Source organism: Pelodiscus sinensis, chromosome 2, assembly GCF_052426305.1.
Source record: "Pelodiscus sinensis isolate ZL-2025 chromosome 2, ASM5242630v1, whole genome shotgun sequence".
Lineage (NCBI taxonomy): Eukaryota > Metazoa > Chordata > Testudines > Trionychidae > Pelodiscus > Pelodiscus sinensis.
The window spans coordinates 232,550,243-232,575,097 of NC_143053.1; the positions used below are offsets into that span (position 1 = coordinate 232,550,243).

General features: G+C 46.2%; 1 protein-coding gene and 1 long non-coding RNA gene across 4 annotated transcripts in view; one reads left to right on the forward strand and one right to left on the reverse strand.

The window, feature by feature from the left end:
- The window catches only part of EPC1 (enhancer of polycomb 1), a 138,333-nt gene that overhangs the window by 103,491 nt on the left and 9,987 nt on the right, over nucleotides 1–24,855 (reverse strand). Inside the window, exon 1 of one of the 3 annotated variants that reach the window (XM_075922663.2) lies at nucleotides 1,800–2,233. The exons of 1 other annotated variant lie outside the window; for it this stretch is intronic. In XM_075922663.2, coding sequence (XP_075778778.2) covers nucleotides 1,800–1,952 — 153 coding nt within the window. In that variant the 5' untranslated portion in view covers nucleotides 1,953–2,233. Of the gene's footprint in view, nucleotides 1–1,799; nucleotides 2,234–24,855 lie in introns of those variants that run through there. One more of the 3 variants, XM_075922664.2, reaches the window with a different exon arrangement.
- Nucleotides 2,399–14,701, forward strand: LOC112545718 (uncharacterized). Its single transcript, XR_003089267.3, has 3 exons — nucleotides 2,399–2,535; nucleotides 11,909–12,013; nucleotides 12,215–14,701. It is a non-coding gene; the product is annotated as an uncharacterized LOC112545718 (long non-coding RNA).

Genomic DNA, 24,855 nt, shown 5'->3' on the forward strand with positions numbered 1-24,855 from the left:
CTAACCCATCCAGAAATCATCAATACAAAACTGTCACATGAAATGCCACATGGTTTGTAAAAATTGTCTGTACACTGTACCCGAAAAACCAAGGAATGCATTCCTTCAGTTAAACAAATATAAATTTCACTTTTAGCATCTATAGCAGGGTTTCCCAACCTATGGGTCGCAACCCAAATACGGGTCACCATTACATTTCAAAAGGGTTGCCAAGTGTCTCCAACCCTCCTGCTCCCCTCCCCGTTTTTAAATTGCTTTGGGTCACCAAGTCTTCCTGAATTGTCAAAATGGGTCCCCATCTGGAAAAGGTTGGGAACCACCGATCTATAGGAATGCAGGCAGGAATTTAACTGCTGTCTCAACTCAACCACTTTAAATTAAAAAATATATATAAAGTGCCACATGTACTCCCTAACTTCCTATATTGCTGATAACTGTGGTTTTAAGATCACATTTTAAAACACGCTCTCTTTTCTGCTACAGAAAAGCCCTACTGGGAAGAAATCACAATGCTATGAAAGCAATGAAAGTGACAAGAGCTGTCATGTGCACAAACTTTAAAAAAAGACTACCTTCCCACAGTCTCTACAGGTATAGTATTGCTACATTATAACAGCGTGAGGCCAAAATGTTTTCAAACAGTTTTTGCATAAACAACAGTTTAAGCAAAAGGGCTTAAATTAATATTTAAATCTTCAATAAAACAGTATAAAGAAGCCAAAGGTGGCAATTAAAAATGTACAAACTCAGTTTTTTATATCATTGTTAACGTTATAGAAAAGCAACAGTGTGTCTGAATGGTGATAATCATTATTTCTTTATCTGATTTGTGTCCCAACTATTCCTATTCCACCATGTGCTTGAAGGCATTTCAATTATTGTAAATCCTGTGTAAGTATTGACATAAGAATTTAAATTTTGTCGGGTTTGTCACATAACTCGTTAAGGGGAAGTTGTAATTAAACTGAAAACCCATCTTCCAAATAGCCTATTAGCAAGAAGCAGACTTATACCCAAAGCCTTACTGCATTGTAGTCTTACGCTTATTTTCCTCCTGCATTACAATGAGCCCACAGCTTTTTCAGGAATAAGGATAGATTTATATCAAGACAATAGTTAAAAAGGCACGTGCAATAACACGTGTCACCCTCCGTGACTCAACCGCCTATAAACAGAGGTGTAAGTCTGGATGCAACCTTCACTGAGGGTCCACGGCGCTGATCACACTCCAGAGCCCATAGATGCAGTCAAGCCTCACACAATTTCTAGGTGGGCTGTTGTGCCATGATTTCAGTCGTGCCCCGGCACGTGTAGGAGACCAGACCCAGCACGTGCACAGCCACAGCCTCCTCACAACACCCACCGCCTATGCCGCGCTCCCCCTAGCGCAGCATATAACTCGGCAACGCCACCTTGTGGCAGCAGGACAGCGCCGCAGCCTCCCCAGGAGCTGGCTCGCGCTGCCGCACAAGGCCCAGCCCTAGAACCAGAGAACAAAATGGCGGCCGCCCGCTGCGTCACGTGACCCCCTTTGTGCCTTTTGGGGCTTGGGAAAGGTCCTGCCAGCCGCCGCGCCAGGCGGGTTCGGGGTGGCGGGGTCCACGGGGAAGACTTGACAGGGTACAAGGGAAGTGATTTGGGCTCAGCACCTTTTCCCTCCAGTCCCCATCCCCGCGGGCGGGGAGAGCGGGGAGAAGATGGCGGCCATTTTGTGCTTGCGCAGAGGCGAAGGTGGGGGCTCTGGGTCGGGTGCGGGGGGATGGAGGAACCCGGCCGAGGGGGGGGGGGGTCTCACGTACCGACTCCTCTTCCTTCTCCATGCCCGTGGGCATCTGCGGCACAGCCCGGTTGATAGAGGCATATTCGGCTAGGTCGGGCAGGTCCTCGCAGCGGAAGACGGGCAGCGGCTTGGACGCGTCCAGCGCCCGGGCTCGGAACGACAGTTTGCTCATGTTAGGCAGCGATGGCGGCTCCGACTGGGGAGGGGGGGGCGGCAGTGAGAGCGCTCCGAGCTGAGAGCCGGACCCCGCCGAGCGCTCTCATGGAGGGACCGGGGCTCCCCCAACGGGGCGGGACGCACTCCGACGCGGGGCCCGGCGGCGCCGGCTGGCGCGGCTGGGCTAGGCGCTGGTTTTTCTTCTCCGCCGCTCCGGCTCCGCTCAGTACGCCACGGCCAACATGGCGGACATTAAACCTCGACTGGCCGCCTCTTTCAGCCAACCCCAGCGCCACAGCCATTCCCACACTGCATCGCGCAGGGGCGCGGGCACAGCGCCGCCCGGGGCAAGGGCGCGCGGCGCGGGCACTAGGCGCGCGAGCACGAGAGAGCGGGAGATCTCAAACGGGCGGAGACTGATGCTCAGAGCCGGACCTAGGGTCCCACTTCAGGGCTGAACGGGCCCTATCCGCCCCCCACCCAGTGTCAGACTGGGAGATAAATTTGCCCAGTCGCTGGGGCAGAGGCCTCTACGGTATAGGGGTAGGAGGCTGGCCCCGGCTCTTCTGACTCGAGCAGACAGGCTCCTTGTTCCTGGGGTAAGGAACACGCAAGACCCTTCAATCCCGGCAGGGGGGGACTACCTGATCGGGGTCAGTTGTAAAGACAAGCAGCACGGGCGACCGGCCAGGCTCAAGGCGATGCATGAAGCTGCCTGGGGCGGTAGTTTCTTGTAAAGGTCGTTTCCCTTCCCTGAGAGCTGCGGCAGTCCCTGGCAGCCCGTCTCGGGGGCGGTTTGTGACATCAGAGTCCATAGAACTGAAACCCCAGCTATAAAAGAGGAGATTGGCACTGGGCTATTTAAAACGTTGTTTTCTGTTTGTGCCTGTTAATATCACCACTGGGATTCCAACTCGTGAAAGCTGGTTTTGTTATGAATTTAACGCTTTTATGATTAGTAGTATGAAGGTGGTGGTCCAGTCTAGGTATTGTATATCCAGATACCAAGCAAGTATCTTTAGTACCTAATGAAAAGCTGAGCTGCCAAACCACATTTGACTCATACAAGATGCTCCCAACTACATTAGTATTTCTTAAGTTCAAAAACAAATTTATTCTAGAAAAAATACCATAAAGAACAAATCTTACAGCAGTAAGTGATAAACGGAATTAAGTCCATAGTATTGGCATGTATACTTGATACTTTTGAAAGACCAGTTTCACAATGCTGAAAACAATTGAGCCAGATTAGCGAGGAGGAAGAATTTATTCAGAAATTTTTTTTGTGATAATTGGAAATTGGTTAAGAATACTTTACTAGCCACAACTGAGGAAAAAGCCCATATTAGTTTTATATATAAGAATATATAAATGGAAGAAATGAAGTTGATGGTTATCAATACAAATCAATATGGGAACTAGAAAAATTGACAAGGGAAGTATAGGGACATAAAGAGGAATCTTATCAGCAGAGTTAAGGGCAATAAGGGATTTTTAAAGTATATTAGGAACAAAGATTCATAACTGTATTGGTCCATTGATAGATGGAAATTGTAGAATTATCAATAATAATTATGTTCCATAGTACTTCTGTTCTATAGCTGGGAAGAACAGATGTAGTCATGAGAATACTTTTCCTTCCATTAATATCTCAGGAGAACATTAACCAGCAGTTACTAAAGTTAAGCCTTTTTTTTTCTAATCAGCAGATCTAGGTAACTTGTATCCAAGAATTAAAAGAGCTGACTGAGGATTAGGGATATTAACATTATTAACTGGTTAACCATTTTAACTCTACGCCTATCATGAGGTCCTGCTGTCTGGCCCACCCTAGCCTCTCCCATTCAGTCAGGCACATCTCCCTCAGAGCTCCCATTCCCTCCATTCCCCCCTCCTCCATTCCCTTTCCTCTCCTGCCCTCCCCTACTACTCCGTAGGAACACCTCCCTATCTCATTCCCCAGCAGCTCCACACTGTTTGTCTCCCCGTATCCTGTCTCCTGTGTTCACCAGAAAGGCAGGGTAGACCAGTAAGCCTATGGCTTATTGGTTAACTATTTACCGTCCCTACTGAGGAGTAAGGACGGTAAGAGGCAGTAATTTGCTAATTGTGTAGTCGATAAAAATTCGACTGACTACATAATTCGTTGATAAGGGAAGAAGTGCTCTGTCCTGGCTCACACCATGTCCGGGAACTACTACCTCTGCTGCAGCTCTGCATTTTAATGCAGTAAGAGCCAGGTGGGCAGGCAGCCCAGCGCTTTCTAGATTTAAACTGCAGAGCCGCAGCGGGGACAGCTCCCTGACCAAACGCAAGCCAGGACTGAGCCTGGTTAGCCTGCCCCCCGCCCCCCCGCCAGCCTGACAGAGGCAGCAACACGGGGGGGGGGGGAGTGGGTTGGAGGAAGTAAGCAAGCATGGCAGAGATGGTGCTGTGGGGAACCAGCTTTTAAGCCAGCTCCCCCCAGCACTGGCTCTTGCTCCCTTCTCCCACTTGACTACTCAAATCTCTACTGAGGTGGCGTTCACTGCTTTGCATTAGGTCTTGGAGCACTGGGGAAGTTCCAGAAGACTGGAAGACAGCTAATGTACCAATATTTAAAAGTGTAAATGAGATGACCTGGGTAATTAGAGACCTGTCAGTCTGACATTGATCTTGTGTAGTTGATACAGGACTTGATCAATAAAGAATTAAAAGTGGGTAATATAATTAATGCCTATCAAGTGAGATGATGATATATTATTTTGATTAAAAATGAGAGATTAATATGGCAGACAAAATGGATTAAAAAGCTGGCTAACTGATAGGTCTCAAAATGTAACTGGAAACAGAGAATTATCGTCAAGAGGATGTGTTTCTTCAGGGACTGGTCCTTGGCCATATACTGTTTAACATTTTTATTAATGACCCAGAAGTAAACAAAAATCATCACTGAAACAGGTCACAAAAGGCACAAAAATTGGGGATGTAGTAAATAATGAAGAGGATAAATCATTGATACAGAGCAACCTGGATCACTTAGTAAGCTGGGGAACAAGGATACAACGTGCATTTCAATATGGATAAATATAAATTTGTAATAAGCCATATTTACAGGATGGCAGACCCTATCCTGGGAAGCAGTGACTCTGAAAAAGATTTGGGGGTTGTGGATAGTCAGCTAAACATGAACTCTGATGTAATGCTATAGCCAAAAGGCCTCAGATTCATAAAGGGGAATCTTAAGTAGGAGTAGAAAGATTATCACTCCTGGGGGAATTCTGCATCAAAAAATTCTGCATATTTTGTCAAAATAACACAATATAATCAATTATTATTATAAATGTCTATCAAGGATGGGCTAGACAGTACTGGGTCCTGCCACGAGGGCAGGGGACTACATGCATCTGACGAAGTGGGTCTTTGCCCACGAAAGCTTATGCTCCTACACTTCAGTTAGTCTATAAGGTGCCACAGGACTCCTCGTCGCTTTTGCAGATTCAGACTAACACGGCTACCCCTCTGATACTTCTAGTCCTAGTATTCTATCATTCTGTGATATTTTGGTAATTTATTTAAAAATACCTTTCAGCAAGTATGTCTATGACAATTCTAATAAATATTTAAGAAATGTTTTTTGACAAATAACAAATTTTGACAAATCTTATTATGCATATTAAAAAAAGAATTCCACCACTAGTCTTTATGGGCACACCTATGCAGCAGAGCTTAAGTCCTCCAGCTTGTCGTTATTTCGAAATAAATGTTTGTAGTGTAGTTGCACTTTTTGTTATTTCGGAATAACTACGGTGTAGACATACCCAATGTGCCCCCTGCTGGACTACTATGTCCATAATACAAAAAGGATAGTGAAAAACTGGAGAAGGTTCAGAGACTAGCACAAGAACGACTAAAGGATTAGAAAACATGCCATATAGTGAATGAGCTCCTTGAGTTTATTTAACTTAACCAAAAGAAGATTCAGGGATGATTTAATTACAGTTTGTAGGTACAAACACCTGAAAAAAGTATTTATTAATCAACACTTCAATCTAGAAATGAAAGCGTTCTCAAATAGGGACTAAAAAACTTGGGCTACGTGTAGACTACACCTCTGTCGACAGAGAGATGTAGATTACGCATGTTGAAATTGTTAATGAAGCAGGGATTTAAATATCCCGCGCTTCATTAACATCAACATGGCCACCACTTTTTTCGAAACTGAGATTTTTTGAAAAAAACTGCAGTCTAGACACGGATCTGTCAAAAATAAACCCTTTTTCGACAGATCCAGTATTCCTCAAAAAATGAGGTTTACAGGAGCTGCCGAAAAAGTGTTTATTTTCAACAGACCTGCATCTAGACTGTCTTTTTTTCCCCGAAAAAGCTCCGTTTTGAAAAAGAAGTGGTGGCCATGTTTATGCTAATGAAGCGTGGGCTATTTAAATCCTTGCTTCATTAGCAATTTCAACGTGCCTAATCTACATCTTTCTGTCGTCAGAGAGGTGTAGTCTAGACACAGCTTGGGGATATATATTTGGCCAGTCAGACACAGGCAGAGGTGGAAAGATGGAGTGCTTGTGAGGACTATAATCACCCCAAAATTTGCTTTTGCCCCTCCTCCCAAAAGCCATCCTTCCCAACAAAAAGGTCAAACATAATGCAGAAGTAAGAGTTGCATGATATGGCATTGTGAGCTAAGGCAGGGGGGGACTGTGATCTGGGGCAGGGGACTGGGGTGCTGGATCTGGGAGGGGATATGGGTGCAGGAGGGGGGCAGAAATGAGGGGCAAAGGGTTGGGGAATGGAGGGGCTGAGGTGCCAGAGGCAGGCTGTGGCCAGGAGACTTACCAGCTAGCAGCCTGTTCCTAAATCAGCCTCTCTCTGCCTGCCCTGCCCACACAGGCTGCAGCCATGTGCTCTGTGAATAATTACAAGCCCCTTGTGCTTTGTGGCTGCCTATTATTGAAATAGGCAGCTCCCATTGGCCAGTTTCTGGACAGAAGCCAGCGAATGGGATTATGCTGGGGGCAGGAGCAACTCCTAAAGCTTCCCCCACTTTCTTCTGGGCTCAGTTTAAGTGAAAACGCTCCGCAGCCACATTTCTGAGAGGCATGTGGGCAGGGCTAGGCAAGCAGGGAGCCTGCCTGGGGCTCTTCACAATGTCCACAGGCCAGATCTGGTGGTTTGGTGGGCCAGATGTGGCCACAGGCCTGGGCTAGACAAATTCAGAATGGAAATGTAAACATTTTAACCGAGACAGTAATTAGTCACTGGAACAACTTACCAAGGGTCATGGTGGATTTTCTATCACTGCTAATTTTACAGTCTAGAAATTATATTGTGAAACTTCTATGGTATATTATGTGATCACAATGGTCTCTTCTGTATTTGGAGTTTATTAATTTGGTTTAAGCATATCTATATTATTATATTATAACATGGCAGCCCCTGGAATGTCGATTTTCCCCTATCCTTCATTAACTAGAATTCAAGATGCAACTACTGTATATTTTAAGAACTCCACAACATCAATTTATCCAGGTAAAGATACCCTTTTGGGCCAAATTTAAAGCTCTATTCCAAGAACTCTATAGCTGGATTCCTTCACCTATGCAGAATCCCACTGAGAATTCATTTCTCAGAATAGGATCAAGGTCTAAGTTTTGTGCGTTTATAATAATCAAATCATTAACATATTTTAATATTCCAGTTAATGTTTTATTTGAATTTAAACAGGCCTCTGTTTTAAAGGTAAGTATCATGGCACTGTGCTATTGCAAGAGAGCCAGAAGACAAAACTGACCTGATTATTTTCTTGGAATGAAGTGATAGATATGCTGCTTCTTTTGATGTACAATACGTGAATAGTGGGAAAAATTAATTATTTAAGTTTTAATAATTAGAGGTACTGTTTTGACATAATTGTTGAAAAAATTGTTTTAAATCTACCATTGACCCTATCAAAATAATAATGGGTTAGATTTAAGTATTTCCTGTATGTTGTTTGAAACCTTGCTAAAATTAAGTTGTTGCTAACAAAGTTTTAGTCCTGTGGTTGTGCACTTGGCTTCCTTCCAACCCACGCTCTCAAAGTGCTTTACACACAGTAATTAATCTTCACAACATCTCTGGGAGAGGTAATTATTTTGCATGTGTTTCTGATGGATAATAGAATATTTGTGGAAATACTAAGAAAGGGGCTGTTATTGATTGAAATATGATCTCTTTTTATATGATATTTTCAAATGTTAGAGCAAAATGGAAAAGTTTATATTAATTTATATTTTCACTAGGTGTTTCAGCATAGTGCTAACAATGTCATTAGATTTTTACCCTTTTATAAATTAAACATTAATATTCGTTCTGTAAACATAAATGCTTTCTTAATCACAAGGTAAGGAGTCTTTCAGTGCATTTTTTCTAGGGTTTAAACTTGCTGCTAACTTTACATCTGAATTAAAACTCAGTTGTATTGGTTTTCTTCTTAAGAGCAAATATTCAAAAGAGAAGGTTACTCACCTCAATAGTAACTGATGTTCTTTGAGATGAGTGTCCCAGTGGGTGCTCCACATTAGATCGGTGCGCCGCGACCAAGCCTCAGTTCGGAGATTTCATAGCAGATTTCCCTGGGGCCGTGCAGGCGTGCACCAGCAGTTGCACGCTGTTAGGCTGTAGCATTGCGCCTGCACAAGCCCCTCCCCTCCCACTCCTCAGTTCCTTTTCTACCCTGAAACCATGGCTTAGGAAGGCCAGGATCCTGAAGTAGAGGGGATGAAGGGAGGGTTGTGGAGCACCCATGGGGACACTCATCTCGAAGAACGTCAGTTACTATCAAGGTGAGTAACCTCCTCTTTGAGAAAGAGATGTCCCCGTGGATGCTCCATATTATGTGTCTACAAAGCATTTCCCCTTTAGGGAGGTAGGAACTTCAGATCTGGCAGAAAAGTGGTAGAAAGAACTGCCTTAGCTAGTTTCAAGTTGGAAAGAGGTTCCTGCGTAAGTGCATAGTGCTTTGAAAATGTGTGGTCGGAGGACCACGTGGCAGCTGCATGGATGTCTTTTATGGATACTTTATGAAGGAAAGCTATCGAGGTAGCCATGGCCCCGGTTGAGTGTGCTCGTATGTACTCTGGAGAGAGCACATCTGACTGTGCGTAGCAGAGCTTGATGCAATCCAAGATCCAGTGGGAGAGTCTCTGTGATGAGATGGCCTGGCCCCTATCGTGGTTTGCTATTGAAACAAATGGTACATGCCCTGAATGGTTTCATTAAGAACATAACATAAGAACGGCCGTACTGGGTCAGACCAAAGGTCCATCTAGCCCAGTATCCTGTCTACCGACAGTGGCCAGCACCAGGTACCCCAGAGAGGGTTGACCGAAGACAATGATCAAGCGATTTGTCTCCTGCCATCCCTCTCCAGCCTCTGACAAACAGAGGCCAAGGACACCATTTTATCCCCTGGCTAATAGCCTTTTATGGACCTAACCTCCATGAATTTATCCAGCTTCTCTTTAAACTCTGCAGATAAAAGGAGAGCGCTCTACGCAGGTCAAGAGTGTACATTTTCATCTCTAAAGAGTTGGCATGTGGTTTAGGGAAGAAAGTGGGAAGATGTATTGTCTGGTTGACATGGAAGAATGAGCGGTGTACTTTGGGGAGGAATTTGGGATGGATACGTAAAGTGACCTTGTATTTAATAAAGATAGTATATGGGGGGTCTGCCATTAGGGCTGTGATCTTTCCTACCTGTCTGGCCAAGGCAATGGCTACCAGGAAAACCGTTTTCATGGCCAAGTGCAATAATGAGGCCATCGCCATTGGTTCGAAGGGAAAGCTTACTTAGAGCATTCAATACTAAATGCAGGTCTCACGGTTGCATTGGTGGATTGATATCTGGATAAAGTGCCTACAGGCCCTTTAAGAACTTCCTGCTGAGTAGATGAGCAAATATGGATGAGTTGTCTATCATGGAGTGAAACGTAGTGATGGCCACAAAGGTGAACTTTAATGGAGCTCATTGCGAGACCCATTTGTTTAAGGTGCAGAAGATAGTCGAGGATGGTAGGTAAAGGGGCTGTTGAAGGAACCAACTGGTGACAAGCACACCACTTCGAGAATCTTTTCCATTTCTGAAGGCAAGTCTTGTGGGTGCTCTGTGCCCTACTGTGTAGAAGGACCATTTGCACTTGCTGTGAGCAGATCAACTCTAAGTCGGAGAACCATCCAGGAGTCATGCCTTCAGGTGTAGTAAGTAGAGGTTCGGATGGGCATCTTGGGAGCCCAAGTGAAAAAGGAGATCCCTGATGCAAGATAAGTGGATCGGTGAGGTGCGGGTCATCACCGCTAGGAAGGGAAACCATGGCTGGTGTGGCCATGCTGGTGCTATAAGTATGAAATGGGCCCTGTCCCTCCTTATTTTGTGAACTACCCTGTTCAATAGGGGAATCAGAGGAAATGTGTAGAATAGGTAGGACATCCATGTGATGAAAAAGGCATCCCCCATTGACCTCTTGTCTATTCCTGCCCTGGAACAGAATAGGGGGCATTGACTGTTGGAGTACGTGGCAAACAGATCTATGGTAGGGTGACCCCATCGGAAGAAGATGTCTGCCAATATGTACGGATTCATTTGCCACTCATGCTCGACCAGAAGGGCTCTGCTGAATGCATCTGCTATTGTATTCAGGATGCCTGGAAGATCCATTGCGGTGATAATTGTGTTGTATTTCAAACACTAGTTCCAAAGTGCTATGGCCTCTGTGCACAGAACTCGAGCTCAGGCCACCTTGACGATTTATGTAAAACATTGCTGCACCATTGTGTATGTACAGTCTGACATGTCTGTTGGTGATGAATGGGAGGAATTTGGGGCATGCATTCTTGACTGAAGTTCTAGGACGTTTATGTGCAGATTCTTGTTGGTGCTGGACCACAGGCCCTGGCAGGTATGATGGTGCAGGTGGGTGCCCCATCCTTTAAAAGATGCAATTGTCGTCTTGGAGACGGATGGTTCTGGTGGGCGGAAGGAGACTCCAGAATATAGGTTCCTTGGACTCAGCCACTAGCTAAGGATTCCTTTACTACTCCTGGAAGAGCAAGGGATTTGGATAACAGATGGACATTGGGTTTGTACACCTGTCCCAGCCAGCTCTGTAAGCATCTCATGTGCAGATGGGCATTGCCAATTACGAAGTTGTACTCTTCCACGTGCTCCAACAGTCGAAGGCATTTGAGTGCTGTTGTGCAGGGGCTGGATCGTAAGGTATTTATCGAGGCCACGATTTTTTGAAAATGGTCTGTAGGTAGGGGTGCAGTGGCTGTTGTCAAATCGAGGCATGCTCCTATGAACTGTATCTTTTGTGTAGGATAGAGTATCTATTTGGCTTCATTCACCTGAAGGCCCAGGGTGACTGACAGAGAGTGGCAGGAATCATGTGAGCATGACTTGAGGAGGCAGACATCTAGGTAAGGAAATATGATAACACTTTGTTTCCTCAAGTACGCTGTGATGACCACCAGCACTTTTGAGAAGACCCTCGGGACCGTAGAGAGTCTGAAACGAAGCTCTTTGCATTAGTAGTGATGAGAATCTACAACAAAACAAAGAAAACGCCTGTGAGCAGGGTGGATGGCAATGTGAAAGTATGCCTCTTGCAAGTCAAGGGATGAGAACCAGTCATCCTTTTCCAATGCTGGTAATATGGTAATAAGTGTTGCCATTTTGAATTTTTGTTTCTGTATGAATTTATTGAGCCTTCAAAGCTCCAGTATGGGCCTCCAACCCCCCGATCTTTTCTCTGTCAAAAAGTAGTGAGCAGAATCCCTTGTTTCTAAATTGTGTGAGGACTGGTTTAATCATCCCAATGTGTAACAGGTGCTCTATTTCTTGTTGAAGGAGGGTCTTGTGAGTGGTCCCTGAAGAGGGACTGGAAAGGGGGGTGGAGAAAGGGGTATGGACACAAAAAGGGATAAGGTAGCTTTTTTCAGTTCTCTGCAGGACCCATCCATCAGAGGTTATATGTTGCCAGTTGTTGAGGAAAGGCAAGAATCGATGATGGAAGAGATTTGCTTGCGTTGACAGTGATGGAATAGGTGAGAGGCTCTCCAGACTCTCGACTGATGATCAAATTTGCTTGTTGGGCTGCTGTGACTGAGGAGTAGTAGTAGAGGAAGGGTGGTGATGTTGGTTTCTGCCTATGTTCTGCTGCTGGTGATCTTGTCTATTGTAGTGTTGTGTATAGGGGGGGTATCCAGGTCTCGGATAAGGCTAATACCTATATTGCCTTCTTCTAGGTTCTTGTTGTGGATCCCGAGAGAGTGCAGCATTACTCTGGAGTGGAGAGTTTTGTTGGTGTTAGCTGCAAACAACTTCTGGCTGTCGAAGGGCAGATCATCTACTGTAGCTTGAATCTCCCTGGGGAATGGAGTGGAGCTAAACCATTATGCCCTTCTCATTACTACCTATGTTGAACATGCAGCTGTCAGCGGCATCTAAGGCAGTCTGTAATACTGTTCTTGAAATTGTGTGACCTTTGGATATCAGTGCTATGTATTGTTGCCGCTTAGCCTCAGGAATGTCTGCAACAAAGTCACTCAGTTTGGTGTAATTTCTATAATCGTATTTGCTCATTAAAGCTGCATAATTCGAAATGCAAAATTGTAAAGTAGAAGACATATTTTGCACCCAAGTGTATCAAGTCTTTTGCTATCACGGTCTGATGCAGTAGACTGGTATTGTTGTTGCTTGGATTTTTGTTGTGTAGCCTCCACCATGAGAGAATTAGGTGCTGGGTGGGAAAAAAGGAATTCTGAACCACTGGGTGGGACATAATATTTCTTATCAGTTCTCTTAGCAAGAAAAGAGATTGATGCCAGAGTTTGCCACAGCGCCTTTGCCGGTTCCATTATTGCTGGATTGATTGGCAATACTATCTTGGATGGTGTTACTGAGTGAAGTATGTCTATTAAGTCATGTTGATTTTCCATCACCCCCTGGAGAAGAATGTTCAATTCCACAGCTACACGTTTAAAAAAGTCTTGGAAATGTGCAGTGTGGTCTGAAGTTGTTGAAGCTGGGGCCATCAATGACCCCAGCTGGAGGGGGGAGGGGTGTCCTTTGGATCAGGAGGAGTCACAACCTCCTGTGAGAGTGGTTCTCCCTGTATTTGTTTGGAGGGGGAGTATTGCACTCTGTCTCTCTTCCAGCTCCACTGGTGTTTCTGGTAAAATTGCCATTTGTCTCACTATTGCCAATATGAGTAAGGCTGAGGTGGAGGTGCTCAGGGATTGCCATAATATGGAGGCATATTCTCGAATCTGGGAGAGTAGATACTCTGAGCTGTGTAAAGGGAGTTCTCTGCTGAAAAACCCCCTGGAGAAGTCGTCGTAAGAGACAGATGAAAGTTTTTCCCGAGAGAGCGATCCCTGTGATGTTAACATAGGAGGAGAGCTCTCTGGGTATGTCTACATTACAGAGTTTTGTCGGAAAAATTGTCATTTTTCCAACAAAACTTGAGGAACATCCACACTGCAATTGTATTCGTCTGCAAGAAAATCGAAAGAACAGAGGGTTTTTTCTGGCATTGGTAATCCTCATTTGAGGAATGAAGCCTTTTTGCGAAAGAGCTCTTTCACAATAAGGCGTGGGTGGACAGGGAAGAGGGAGCATCCATTCAGCTTACATGTGAGAGCGTGTCCATTCAGTCTGGATGCTCTCTTTCAAAAAAGCAGATCACTTTTTTGATGAACTTTTGCAGTGTGGACGCTCTCTTCCGAAAAAGCTTCTTCTGAAAGAAGCCTGTAGTCTAGATGTAGCCTCTGGCTGTAAAAATGGTGATTTAAACGTGGATGAGACTAGAAAGTTTCTGTGTTGAGTGTTGTGCCCAACAGGTGTAGCCAGTGCTGTAGTTGGGAGGCACGGAAGCTATCCGCAGCATGGAATCATGCCTCGGTGCCGAGGGCAGTTGTGGTGCATTAGACACTTCTGTGGTGGAAGCTGAGGCACCTGTTAACATAGTCGGTGCCACATTCTCATGCTGCGTGGGCAAGAGTGTATCATTGCCAGATGGTGCTGCAGCCAGTGAGGCAGGCAACTTGAAGCCTGTCACCTCAGAATGCAGTTTAGTGCATGCATGCTGTTTGCCTCTGCTGGGGGCTCCAGAGACACCATCAGAGTCATAAGTACTGAGGCACAGTGCCACCACGGCTCTCGGCACCAGCCGTGAGGGGGATAGCCATTTTGGTGCCATAGCCCCTTGAGGCAGTGAGGAGGCTCTCTTTTTGGTGGGCTTTTTGGATCCCTGCTGTTCAGGTTCCTGGGGCTGGTGACCCGGATTGGAAGCTGGTTGAAGCGAGTTTTCTAATAAAAACAATCTGAGTCGTAGGTCTCTGTCTTTTCATGCCCAGGTTTTAGCTTTGCGCAGTGAGGGCACTTCTGAGAAATATGCTGCTCTCCAAGACAACGGATGTATTGTGAGTGACTGTCCAAGAGTGGAATATGGTTTTTACATGAAGTACAGTGTTTAAAGTCAGGTGATCCAGGCATGTCCCCGTAAGCAGTCAGAGACTGCAAGGAGGGATTAGCTGGGAGAAAAAAGGAAGAAAGCCACTTATACTAATTAATATTTCACACACACACACACACACACACACACACACACACACACACACACACACACGGCTCGACAAATTATGGAAAACTCTACTCGCCAGACAAAAAAGGGACTCACCACCCTCCCCCCCAAAAAAGTGTTTTCTTACGGCAGAAATTCCTAATAAGAACAGTAATTACTAATAAGTTATTAATAAATATCACCCACATTATTATTATGAAATATCTTATAAACCTCTACCTTTTCCCTCTGCTGCCATGTCTCCTCCCCTTGCTCCATCAGGTCCCCTGGTGCCTGCTGCCCCCCCAGCCCCTCACCCTCCTCTGCTGTCCTGACTCCTGCCCTTCTCACTGCCCTCAGACTTCCTAAACCTACCCCCCTCCACCAGCCCTTCTCTCCCCCCTGTGCCCACTCTTTCAGTAGCCCCACTCTGATCATGTGAGCTACCCCTTCTCATTCCCTCTCCTAACACCTCCTTCTACACACCTGCCCTGCCTCTCTCCTCTGGTGCTGGTCCCTCCCCTGCAGGTGTCTGCCCTTCTGCTTCACCCCCAGAATCCTCTGGCACCTGCACCCTCCTGGTGCCTCCCCCTTCCCTCACTGCCCCTGCCCCCCTTTTTTCTCTGATACCCACCCTCTCACCACCCTCTGCCCTGTTCCCCTCATGCCCCTGTGCCCTCACACATGCCTTGCTCCATCCCCGCCTTCCTCATGCCCACTCCTTTCAAGCCTTCTCCCAGCACTTCCCCCTTTAGCCCCAGTGTCCTTACCCTCTCTTCTCCCAGCATCACCCTATTCCCCCTCCAACTGACACCTCCCCTCCTGCCCTTTTCCTCATTGTCTGCACTTGGCCCCCTGGGATTTGTCTCTCCTGCACCCCTGTCCCTTGGTGCCTCCCCCTTTCTTCTTCTTCTTCTTGTCCTTCTCTTGACCTCCTCCCCTCAGCACAAGCCCCTTCCCCATATTTTTCCCTTTCCCCCTCTCCCCTCCCCACAGCCCAGCCCAGCCCCTTCCCCTCCCCCAGGGCCAGCTCTAGGTTTTTTGCTGCCCCAAGCAAAACATTCCCCCCCCCTTTTTTTGTTCTTTTACACGTTTGCATTTTGCAATGGGTGTTTTTTGTTTGTTTTCATTTTTGTCCTGGCATTTTAGCCCTATAAATAGGGAATAGCATTTTCATTCTTTTTTTTTTCCATAAAGGCAAAGGCGCTTCAAATGAACTCCCCCTTTCACTCGCAGCTAGGTCACAGCAGCCTTTTCCCTGCCCTGTCCAGCCCCTCCCTATGGACAAGCACCCCTCACTCCCGACCCACAGGGGGAGCAGGATGCAGGGACAGCACAGAGTCAGAGGTGTGGAGGGAACAGTGCGAAAGTACAGGGATGGCGCGGGGAACGGGAGGCACAGAGCCAGAGGGACACAGGAGTCGGGGGGAGCAGGGTGCGGTGGAGGCACGGGGAATGGGACACAGGGAACGGGAGGGGCAGAAGGATCGGGGTCTAGGGGCAGGGCAGGGAACGGACAGCACAGAGCTAGGGGGGCAGAGATCGGGGGGAGCAGGGTGCAGTGGAGGCATGGGGAATGGGATGCGGGGAACGGGAGGGGCAGAGGGATCGGGGTGTAGGGGCAGTGCAAGGAATGGGCAGCACAGAGGTGGGGTGGGGCACGGTGCGGTGTGCAAGGGTGGCACAGAGCCAGAGAGTCGCAGGGAAGAGGGAGAGCAGGGGATCTGGGGTGCAGGGGCGGTGTGGGGAACGGGCGGCATGGAGACAAAGGGGCGCGGGGTGGAGTGAGCCAGGCAGTCGACAGGGAGCGGTCTCTCGCTGGTGAAGGGGCTGGGGCTGTGGCAGGACTGGAGCCGGCAGGGCAGGGTGGGGCCTGGCTGCACCACGTGCCGCAGCCAGCTCCCGGGAATACGTGGCCAGAGCCGAGCTGCTACGGCCCTTTAAAATCGGTGGGGCCATGTCACACCAGCATCCTGGTGTCTGCCGGCATCTTGCTCTCTGGCTCATGCCCTGCCACCTCGCGCCAGAGCTACACGCAAGCAGCCCGGTGGCAAGAATCGCTGCTCTTCCACCTTCCTGGCAACGCTCTGCTCCTCCGCCGGCTGGCGGATCGGATGGGGCCGCGCTGCCCATAGTGCGGGCTTCGGCCAGCTCGTCACAATGGTCCACCGGGCAGTCCGCCCCTGCACTCGCCAGCTGGTAAAATCTACTCGCCGCGGGCGAGTGTATTTGTCGAGCCCTGTGTGTGTGTGTGTGTGTGTATATATATATATATATATATATATATATATATATATATATATATATATATATAAATAAAAGTAACTATTTAAAAACTAATTAACAATTATAAAGAACTTTAGTTTTAAAAAGTATAATCATGTAGACGCGAAGAAGCTAGGGAGCACTGCTGAGTAGAGAAGAAACTGAGGAGTGGGACGGGAGGGGCTCGCTCATGTGTGATGCCTACAGCCTAACAGCATGCGACTGCTGGTGCACACCTGTGCGGCCCCAGGGACGCTGCTGTGAAATCTCCTATGTGAGGCTCGGCGGCAGCGCGACAACCTAATGTGGAGCACACATGGGGATATCTCTCGAAGAAGAACTTAAGTTTTAGCTCAAGCAGTTCAGATGTTTGGGTTGCTGTTAGATTTAGTGGGGATTATTTATTGTCATTATCAGGGCTCGACAAATAATGTAATCTTCTCACCCGAGGCGAGTAGATTACCACCCGAAAGAGCCGGCACAGAGCGATCTGCACATGCGCAGAGCATAGAACCGCGTGGCTGGCGAGCAAGGCTCACCGCCGCTTGGCAAGCCCTGGTGATTATGATGGGGCGTACTCGCTCTGCAACACTGAACGGGATGGAGTTAACTCCATCTTGAGAGTGGAGGAGGCCACACCCCCTTTACTCTACTGGGTATGCTCGGGCTGCAATGCTATAAAAGAGAGCAGCTCTGCTCAGTTGGATCTGGCAGCTGGAGGGAGAGGACATGGATGGCCAGCTCTCTGCAAGCACCAGCAGTGGCCCAGTTGCTGAGATTCTACCATGCAGGTCAAAGACCCAAAGCATCTAGAGACCCCTCAAGATTCAGAAGCAGGTGGAAGTAACCAGATCCCAGAGTAAGGAGGGGAGATGGAGATCCACTAGTGCAGAGAGACATTGGAAGCAGCCCAGGAATGGTGACGGCCATAGGGTGAGTGAGCCACCACTGGAGAGTCAGCATGTTACGACAGGAATTTCCCTGCTGACTCAGTGACTAGAACGAGCCACTAATAGGGCCCTGGATCCCCCTGCTGGGGGATGTAAAACATTCCCCTATTTATTACCTCTAAAAATGAACTTTGACCATTGGTCTGTATTAGGACTATGGACTTGTGCTGCCCTGCTAATGGGAGTAAGTTATATACCTTGGCCATTGGGTCATATTGAAACTATTGAATGATGCTGCCCTGCTAATTGGGACAATTTAGAGACTTTGACCATTGGTTCATATCAGGACTATGGACTTGTGCTACCCTGCTAATAAGGGCGATGTATAATTTTGGTCCATAGGGTCGCATTGGGATTAATGAACTGAGCCGCCCTGTCAATAAGGGCAAGATATAGATTGGGATTCAGGGGCTAGAGGACAGGAGTAATCAGACTTGGGTGTGCAAGATTGGAAGCACGGACTGGGGAAGAAAAGGGGCAAATGCAGGCATGACAGGAGTGAGGTAAACACCCCCTACCCGCCCTGGACAACTTCTTCACCTCAGTCATATGATAGTCATGTATTAAACATTACTGGTAGAAAAAGAAATTTTAGTGTGGGGGAGGAGGAGCGGGAGGGGGTTTGGCATAGAAATATCTTATTTTACATAGCTGCAAGCTGCCCTCTAGAAGCTGATACCTGTGCCAAAGCACAGCAGTTTATACATTTCTCGTATAAATTATCAGTACACAAGTTTCAGCTTTTATGCATGCAAAGTTTTTCTTCCAAATTTTATTGTTAGCTGTGAAATGTGTGGGTACATTGGCATTTATCAGTACTAGAGCATGTGCTGAAACATATCAGGCAGTTAACCAGAAGGTACCCCAATAAAATGTAACCCCTTTTTCCCATTAACATCAGGAAATCTAAATAATAAAAATATAAAGGATATGCCATTCTTAATAAAGGAAAGATATTCAGTCCTTATTAACTCTTGTGAAGTTTAAACAAGTGTATACAATATGATATACCACTTGGGCACGAACAGGGTACTGTTGGTACTGAAACTCTTTGGGAAACAATTGACATATCCCAGAAAAAGAACTTTTGCTGCAGACAGATGACAACTATTAATCCTCAAGTTACTATAAATAATTTGCTGAACGTGGCTCTTTTAAACTATAGTTGACATGATAATTTTGATATTGACTAAAATCATATGACATCTTTACTTAAATTCAGGATTTCTGCTCTGAGCAGATTACAGCATGGAAATGTGTGAAGAACCATTCAGAGGCAGCATTTACAATACAGGTTGTTTGAAGTTCAGTGATAATGTATAGCTTCCTTTCAAATGCTGCCATTTCTGGAGTCTTCAATGTAGGTAAAATAGGAATTGCCTTACTGGTATCTAGCCTGGTATCCTGCCTTTAATTATAGCAGACAGCAGGACCTATCCTCCTCAATCATTAGTTCCAGGGATACTTTGAAAAATATGGACATTTGCAGAGGTTTCACTTAGAAATTCAAGATGTGTAATTATATTGTCATACAAAAGGTGATAAGTTTTTTCCTTTTGTTTACTTGTTTATTAATAAGCTAAAGTAAAAACAGCAGCAAGTATATTTCTACCAAAATTTTATCATGTAGGAAAAAGAAATGTCTTATCCTATTACACTATGTAGCTTGTTTTGTTCAGCAAAGTAATATCAGAAGTGAATAGTATCTTTGAAGTAGTGACTGTTCTATATATAACCTTTATGTATTTCTATGGTGTTTTAAGCTGATCCAAAAATTACTATCACACATTTAAAAAGAGCTAATCATGGTATAGAATTCTCTCTGTTTGGAAAATTAAGTTAGTATTATTTTTGCAAGAAACAAAAGCTCTTTTGTGTGTGAGGGGGTATCTTTAACAATATACTCTCTCATCTGCAAAGACCTTTTTGATTAAAAATAAGAGATGATGCATATTTGTTGCCAGTGCCAGTTCCATCTGAAATTGAAAGTCTTCACCATCTCCATGTCTTTGTGTTGCAATCATAGAGAACAATGATCTGAACTGTGAAATATAGGGCTTTTGGTAAATAAACAACAACAATTACTGAGATACTGACAGCAAAGGTGTATGTCAGAGGCAAGATGGACAGTGAATTTTCCTGATTTGCTCTGATAAAAAGGGTCTGACTGATAACAGATTTTAAAAATGTAGATAGCTTTTACATCCTATAAATTGAGGTAAAAAAGCCTGAGACATAAAGGATAAAGTTAAAGAAAGTTGCTTTTATCCATTCTTTAATGAATGCTTTAAAATGCGGGAGGGAGGGGGAGAGAAACCTTGCTCTAGTATTGGCTTTTGAACTAGACAGAATGACAGAAAGGAGAGCTGATAAAAGTTGCCCGATGAACACTAATGGATGTTTTAAATGTCCATCGAAGAACAGTAATGTTAGTTATTCTGAAAACGTGCACTAATTTATACACGATACTAGGGATGTCAATGTGAAGATTGAGTACACAATTAACGGATAAGACAGTGCCTGTGGGGAGCCAGTTTTAAGCTGGCTCCCCACGAGCACTGGATCTGCCTGCCTCCCTCTTCCCCCCCCCCCCCACGCTGCTGCCTTGGATAGAGGCAGCAGCACAGAGGGTGAGCGGGGCAGGCAGGAGCCAATATGGCTCCACAGACCTGCTTACTCCCTCTTTCTGCCTCCTACAGATTGGGGGAGGAGGGAGGAGCCAGCTCTTAAGGATCAGCTCCAAGATGCTGCCTCTATCAAAGGCAGCAGCACGGAGCAGGGAGAAGCGGCAGTACGGGGCAGCAGGTAGGAGCCAGTCTGTGGGGAGCTGGTATTTAAATTGGCTCTCCTTGTGGACCAGCTCATACCTGCCACCCCATGCTGCTGCCTCTGATAGAGAGACAACAGGGTGGCAAGGGACTCTCCAGCAGTAGAGCTGGGAGCACACTGGCTGCTGGCCCCACCTCTGGGGACTATGTTATGTAACTGCTAACATGTAATTCAATTACACGCTATCTCACATACCTACACAGTACTTTAGGACCTAAACTCTCTCTACTATTTAAGAGTACATCTACACAGCAGACAGTTATTTCAAAATGTTAAAATACTGTCAAGCTGGAGGACTTCTTACTCCGACTCCTTTAGCCCTCACTGTATGAGGAGTAAGGGATGTTGGAGGAAGAGTGCTCTAATTCGAAATAAGTGCTGTGTTGACACTTCCAATTTTGAAATAAGCTATTTCAAAATAAGTTACACAATTGACATAGCTGTGATACACAAAGATGGGGAAAGGCATGATTAAAAACCATGTAGATAACTATGGTATATTCTCTATAGAATATATATTACTATAAAATAACTGATAGAGTTATGACCTTCTTTCCTGTTTTTCTACAGCAGTGATGGGCAACCTAGGTTAGTGTGGGCCGCAGGAGTGGCCCTCCTTCATCTCAGTAGGCCGCAAGTTGTCATAACCAAGACAGTCTCCTAGGATAGGGTAGTTTTGCTGACTAGAATTTTGCAGCGTGAGCTGATTGTACTGTAGCAGTGCTTACTGGATACAGAGTTAGTGCACAGCTCTCACATCCAATGTTACACACAATCAGCATGCACCCTCGCTTCATCTGCTCATTTTATGTGTGTGTCACTTTAATAATACTAGTAGGAAAAAAACCCTATGCAGATTGAAGCCAGAGGAATGTGACAACTCTGCATGTAGGCAATGGTAAACAAAATGTATTGTGGGTCACACAGGTCACACGTAGAACCTCGATAGGCCACATGTAACAGTTCCCCACCACTGTTCTATAGCAGCGGTTCTCAAACTGTGGGCCGGGATCTCAAAGTGGATCACGATTCTGTTTTAATGAGATTGCCACAGCTGGCATTAGACTTGCTTGGGTCCAGTGCCAAAGCTCAAGCCCTACCACCTAGGGCCAAATCATGAACCCCTCCCAGCCCAAGAACAAAACTGAACCCTAAGCTCCATTACGGAGGGCTAAAGCCCAACAGGGGTTAACGCGCTTGGGCTTCAGCTTTGCTCTCTGCCCTGGGCTATGGGAATTGGAGGAGCTCAGTCTTCAGTCCCCTTCCTTGTGGTCCTATAGTAAGTTTCCTTGTCAGAAAGGAGATATGGTGCAATCAAGTTTGAGAATTCCTGCTTCACAACAATAACTTGTTCTTGGCGTTGAAGCTGCTCAGTAATTCATCTGACTCCTGACTGACCTATGTGCATTTATCTTCCTTTTTTATTTGCCAGTAAGAATCCTCTTTCCATTTTGCTTGTATTCTATCAACACAATGAAAGCACCAGTTTAAAATGTTGTCCTTTTTCTAAATAAATGTAAACCACTAAAAAACAACAATATGTTGTATGAACTATTCAGAGTGAGAACAAACAACTTTATATTAGTACAGGAACAATTTGCAACATCAGTATTCCTCTCCAAATATTTAATTCATGTAATTAAAAATGTTTCAAAAGTCATGTTTATGAAAATTAAAATAATTTGTGTTTTGAAGCTGTCACGGACACACGTTAAGTATATCTAAACGTAGTATTGAAAAGAACAGAGTTCATGGTGAGCTGTTAAGGGAGCATATCCTGCGATTAGCTCCATCCATACATATCAAGTTACAGGCTCAAGGTTAGTTTACCTAAAACTTGACCAACTATTTATGTTTGGAACTACTATATAATAAAGCCCTTCCTCTTCCCCCGGACATTTATTTTACTGGAATTCCTGAGTAATGAAGGAAAGATGTTTTTCACATGAAAACTAATTTAACTGCTAAATATTTAATAAACAGTGAAAATAATGTTTTGGAAAGTTGTAAGAATACTTTGATATAGCGTTTCCCAAACTATGGTCCGCGGCCCAGTACCGGGCCTCAGCGTGCCTGGTGGCTGCTCATGCCCCTGCACCCGGAAGTGCCAGCGAGTTAAGAGCCGGGGCCCTGCTCCAACACTACATGGAGCTGGGTCTCTCTCTGGCTCTGCCTGGAGCGAGCCCCGGATCCCCCCCCCCACCGGCCTCTCCGCGCGTCCTCCCACCCTGCCCCCAGAGCATTCCCCTCGGCCCTGCACCTTCCCTGCCGCACGCAGCTCCTCGCCGCCTGCCGCCAATAGGCGGCGTTGCACGTGGGCGGGGAGGATGCCCAGACGTGACGTGACATCATGGCCCGGGGTTTTGAAACCTGCGGGAGGCACGTTGTGGGGGCTGGCTGGCTCCGGGTTCATCCTCCGGGGCCTGAGTGCGGACTCTGGCCCCGCAACATGGAAGGAGAAGGTAGGGAACCAGCTTATGCGGCGGCGGTGCGGAGAGGCGTGGGGGAGGGGTGGAAGGAGAAGGGGCTTGGGCGGGGGAGGGAAAGGCACCAAGGGACAGAGGTGCAGGAGAGACAAATGGCAGGGGGCCAAGTGCAGACCATGAGGGAAAGGGCAGGAGGGGAGGTGTCAGTGGGAGGGGGACAGGGTGATGCTGGGAGAGGAGAGGGGAAGGGCACTGGATGGGGGAGGTGCTGGGAGAAGGCTTGAAAGAAGGGGTGGGCATGAGGAAGGTCAGGATGGAGGAAATCGTGTGAGAGAGCACAGAAGGGCAGGAGGGGAATGGGGCAGAGAGTGGTGAGGGGGTGGGTATTAGGGAAAAAGAAGGCAAAGGGAAGCACCAGGAGGGTGCAGGGCTAAGGGAAGGTGCAGGTGCCAGGGGATTCTGGGGTGAAGAGGAGGGGAGAGCTGGCCACCGGAAGCAGAACTGGACGGGGGAAGCAGAGCAGGCTGGGGAGATTGGGGGGCTGGTGGAAGCAGGGCTGCCGGGGGGCGTGAGGTTGGGGGCTGGGAGCTGGCCAGGGAAGATGTGGACGGGGTGGGAGAAGCGGCCGCTGGTAGGAGGGCTGGACACAGGCAGCGGGGCTGGCCAAGGGAGATTGGGAGGAGAAGTGGGGGAGAACTGGCTGCCCGGGAGGGGGTTGGGGGAAGTGGGGCTTGCCAGAGGCGCAGCAAGGGGAGCAGGGGAGAGGAATCAATCTGCCTGCAGGGAGTGGGACTGACCTGACCTCATTCCCCCCTCCCCTCCCATCCACAAAGCACAAGTTAGTCCAGCACAGGAATTCTGTCTCTCCCCTCTTCTCTCCCCCCCCCCCCCTTCCCGTCTTGAGCAGTTGCGAACTATCTGGCTGGTAGACACACTCATGCAGCCTGAGCACATTTACCAGCCAGGCAGTTCGAAACTACAAACTGATACATCTAGTAATAATACAACTTACCTACTGAGAAAATACCAGACATGTTATATGTCTGGTATTTTCTCAGTTTGTTTTTCATGTGTTTATATTTTTGGGCTGCAAAAAGCAGAACTGAAAAAAAAAAGGGTTCCAATTAAAGTAAAAAGTTTGGGAAACCCTGGTCTAACCAGCTTTCTGTCTGTCTTACAGCCCATTTATCCAATCCATATTCCTTAACTTTCTGGCAAGAATATTGTGGGTGACCATATCAAAAGCTTTGCTAAAGCTGACACTGGGAGATTTGGGAGGACCAGAAACAACTTATTTGAATAGTCATCATTTGATTAATGAATATGCAAATATGCAAATGAACATTACTGGTCCTCCAAAAATTCGTGAATGGATTTACTGGTCCCCGTGTCAAAAAGTTTGGGAACCCCTGCTTTGATAGATTCCTATTGTTAACAAGAACTGCACAGGTTAGATACAGTAGTTTAAACCACAAAACACATCTCTCTGGAGCTAGCAAGATTTCTACATCTGACCTTTTCAAAATAACATTTCCTGGCAAGTCTCAATTTAAATAGTACCCCTTCTGGAACTGGTGTAGCAGTCTTTAGATTCTAGTTACGATATGGTTGCATGTAAAGGATACACTGATGAAATTTTATGCTTCATTTTTTACATTATATTCTTGCTTCATCAAAAATGTGTATTCAGGTAATATAAAGATTTTTGTGGTAACTATTTTAACTACAACACATCTTTTTTAAAAAAGCATTACTGTTTTAGCTTTTTGTATTGAATTTTTATCCAGTCTCATTGTTGATAAGCATCATATCAAGACTATTGTAATTTTGTGTAAATGAGTCTCTGATCTAAC